At 39.6% G+C, this 3,866-nt stretch overlaps 1 protein-coding gene across 1 annotated transcript; it reads left to right on the forward strand.

Annotated features, from left to right (window-relative positions):
• Window positions 1-694: 694 nt before the first annotated feature.
• On the forward strand, window positions 695-3,341 carry LOC112140611 (tripartite motif-containing protein 16-like). Its single transcript, XM_024263613.2, has one exon. The coding sequence runs from the start codon at window positions 699-701 to the stop codon at window positions 2,364-2,366; it is 1,668 nt and encodes a 555-aa protein (XP_024119381.1). The 5' UTR covers window positions 695-698; the 3' UTR covers window positions 2,367-3,341.
• Window positions 3,342-3,866: the final 525 nt, after the last annotated feature.

Raw genomic sequence — 3,866 nt, forward strand, 5'->3', positions numbered from 1 at the left:
CCTTGCCTCGCTTCTTTTATCGGAAAGCACAAGTGGGAGGTTACAACATTCAAACAAAGAAGCAAAGTCAAATGTTCATTGGAGGTTCAACAAAGAAGCACAGTCAAATAGTTGATGGGAGGTGTCATGTAAGGAACCATTTGGGAATGTTTACATTCAATCAGCATCCTGCCCTCCTGCTGGGGACAGTGTATCATAAACCCTTTCATCCTTGCGTGGGAAAGTAAGCAGGACAGGACACTTAACATCTGTAAGCTACAGTTTGGGTTAACATTCTAAAATACATTTAAACAATGATAAGAATAAAACAATTTCTTTCACACAACCTCAAACTTGAGACATGTAAACTAAAGATAATGAAACTAATATAGGCTCAAAAATTTGGGAGAAATGTGTGTAGCAAAGATTTTTGAAAGAAGGATCTGCCGTCTCTTTGCACCCTTGTAGCTAGATGTTTTAAACTGAAAAAATATTTGAGTGAAAATTTTTGAAAAGTCACCATCAGACTTTCTACCTCAATTCCAGGTTGTTTGCATATTTCCTACAGGTCTGCTCTCACATGATGGGCGGAACCAACTGGTAGAGAAGAAAGAAGCTGATTGACTGAACTCATAGTGAACACATCTGATAGGAGGATCAGAGTCAAACCTGTTTGTGAGGAAGTGAAACTCACACAGTCTTTGTATTTGAGAGGAGAAATGGCGCAGAAAGGAGTCGATCTGGATGAAGAAACCTTCAGCTGTTCCATCTGTCTGGATCTGCTGAAGGATCCGGTGACTATTCCCTGTGGACACAGCTACTGCATGAAGTGTATTCAACGATTCTGGGATGGAGAGGAGAATATCTACAGCTGTCCTCAGTGTAGGAAGACCTTCACACCGAGACCTATTCTGGAGAAAAATGTTATGTTTGCAGCTTTAATGGATCAGCTGAAGAAGACTGGACTCCAAGCTGCTCCTGCTGATCACTGCTATGCTGGACCTGAAGATGTGTCCTGTGATGTCTGCTCTGGAAGAAAACTAAAAGCCATCAGGTCCTGTTTGATCTGTCTGGCCTCTTACTGTGAGAAACACCTTCAACCTCATTTGGATGAAGCTGCATTCAAGAAACACAAGTTGGAGGAACCCTCCAAGAACCTGCAGCAGAACATCTGCTCCATTCATGAAGAGGTGATGAAGATGTTCTGTCGTACTGATCAGAAGTGTATCTGTTATCTCTGCTCTGTGGATGAACATAGAGGACACACCACAGTCTCAGCTGCAGCAGAAAGGACTGAGAGGCAGAGAGATCTGGAGGAGAGTCAACAACAAATCCAGCAGAGAATCCAGGACCGAGAGAAAGAGGTGAAGCTGCTTCAACAGGAGGTGGAGGCCATCAATCACTCTGCTGATCAAACAGTGAAGGACAGTGAGAAGATCTTCACTCAGATGATCCGTCTCATCCAGAAAAGAAGCTGTGATGTGAAGAAACAAATCCGATCCCAGCGGCTAACTGAAGTGAGTCGAGTCAAAGATCTTCAAAAAGAATTTAAAAGGGAGATTACTGAGCTGAAGAGGAGAGACGCTGAGCTGAAGCAGCTCTCACTCACAGAGGATCACAGCCAGTTTCTGCTCAACTACCCCTCACTGCCACCACTCAGAGAGTCCACACACTCATCCAGCATCAATGTCCGTCCTCTGAGATACTTTGAGGAGGTGACAGCAGCTGTGTCAGAGCTCAGAGACAAACTGCAGGACATTCTGAGAGAGGAATGGACGAGCATCTCACCGACAGTCACTTATGTGGATGTTTTACTACCAGAACCAGAATCAGAACCAGAACCAACGAGCAGAGCTGACTTCTTAAAATATTCATGTCAAATCACACTGGATCCAAACACAGCACACAGACGACTGTTAGTGTCAGAGGAGAACAGAAAAGTTAGATTGATGGAAGAACCTCAGTCTGATTCTGATCATCTAGATAGATGGTTTCAGGTTCTGAGTAGAGAGAGTCTGACTGGACGTTGTTACTGGGAGGTGGAGTGGAGAGGAAAATATGTTTATGTAGCAGTCGCATACGAGAACATCATCAGATCTGAATATGACAGCAGATTTGGTTTTAATGACAAATCTTGGGCATTAAGTCTTTCTCCTGACAAATTTTCATTTCTTCACAAAGAGATTCAAACCACAACCTTAGCTCGTGTTTCCTCCAGAATAGGAGTGTACCTGGATCACAGAGCAGGTGTTCTGTCCTTCTACAGCATCTCTGAAAGCATGACTCTCCTCCACAGAGTCCAGACCACATTCACTCAGCCGCTCTATGCTGGAGTGTGGATGGGTCATGCTGTTGGAGACACAGCAGAGTTCTGTAAACTCAAATAATTCTTAAAGTTGCTGAAAGAAGTGTGATTTTTTTGTGATTTCTCTGCTTTCTATCATTTTGAATCAAAATTTTTTCAGTTAATATTCTGTGGAGTCGTGTTTGTAGTTAGACATAGAATGTGGATTTGAAACATTTTTGAAGATGAATCTCAAACTTTTTGGAATAAAATCTTTTTTTATGTCTTTGAACTTTCGGATTTTGCTGTTTGAATATAAATTTCATACAAATGTGTTCATGTTTTTGTGTTGTTGTTATGTGAACTGATGGAAGCTGCAACACAAATGGAATCAGTGACGTCACAATCAAAGACTTTCTCTGTTTGTTCTACACAGAAACTACAAGAGAACAAACGGAAGGAGGAGATTGTGTTTGTAGAAAGAAGAACATTTACAACTTTGTTCTTTTTTTCTTTTTGATTCATTTGACAACTTTGGATTGAAGATTTGTATTTTCATGTCTCTGTATTTGTAGAAAAGCTGTTTATGTTGATTTGACAATAAAACATCTTGATTCTTTTGTATTCATTCCAGAGTCTGTGTGAAATCTGATGAAGAAAAGTGGGAATAATCTGATGGAAACTGAGGCAGTTTTCCTGGAACTCCAGAAATGACAGAGTTCATGTTTAGAGCAGAAACATCTCTGTCAGTCAGTCTGAGTCCACATGACTTTCTGCAGTAAAGCAGCTTCATTACAGACAAATGAGAAGTTGTCCTCGAGATTTGATACAAATGTATTTAAATAAAAGAAAAAACACCGAAGTTTCTTCATGTGTCCTGATAAATGAGTTTGAAACATGAAAACTAAATGTTCCTTAAAATACAGACAAATCATTTAATAACTCACGCTTTTTCTCCAACAAGCCGTGTTTTCAAGCTTTTGGCCTTGAAATATTTAAGATTCCAGCAGCTGCTGAAAACCAAGTAGTACTGCATTACTACCATCTAGTGGAGAGGAGTAAAGTCAAAAATGACCTCAGTTTTTCAAAAACAACCACACAGACTGGGTTTGCTCCCCAAACACTTGAGCATTTCTTCAAAATATAAGCATTAATATCCCCATTTCTCTTTGCTGAATTATTTTTTTTGTAAATTTTCTGCAAAATGAACATTAATCAGAAGATGTGTACTTTATTCTTTTTTGTCAGTAGAATTGCATATTAAATCAAATTTATGCCTCTGATATATCTATATTATATTTTCTAGCCTTTATAAAGGGGAGAGTCTAGAAGCTCATAAGATACCACTATAAAGTTCAGATTCCTACCAGATATTGCGTCTTACTCCATTACTTCCTGTAGTAAAGACATAAAATAATAATAATGCATAATGCTAAACTATTGATCCCATGTTGATTCTTTAGACATAATTATTATAGGTATAGTGTTAAACTGAAACAGATCAGTAGTTTTGGGAACAGCAGCTCAGATTGTCTCTTATAGGACGTCTGTGGCCTCAGGTCTGTCCTCATTTCGCACAGACTCTTACAGATGCTAAAGAAGC

The sequence above is a fragment of the Oryzias melastigma genome, linkage group LG17, assembly GCF_002922805.2.
Source record: "Oryzias melastigma strain HK-1 linkage group LG17, ASM292280v2, whole genome shotgun sequence".
In the NCBI taxonomy this organism is placed as follows: domain Eukaryota; kingdom Metazoa; phylum Chordata; class Actinopteri; order Beloniformes; family Adrianichthyidae; genus Oryzias; species Oryzias melastigma.

What these genes read in the sequence shown, in the direction of transcription:
- LOC112140611 (XM_024263613.2), top strand. Translation starts at nt 699, where the DNA reads ATGGCGCAGAAAGGAGTCGATCTGGATGAAGAAACCTTCAGCTGTTCC.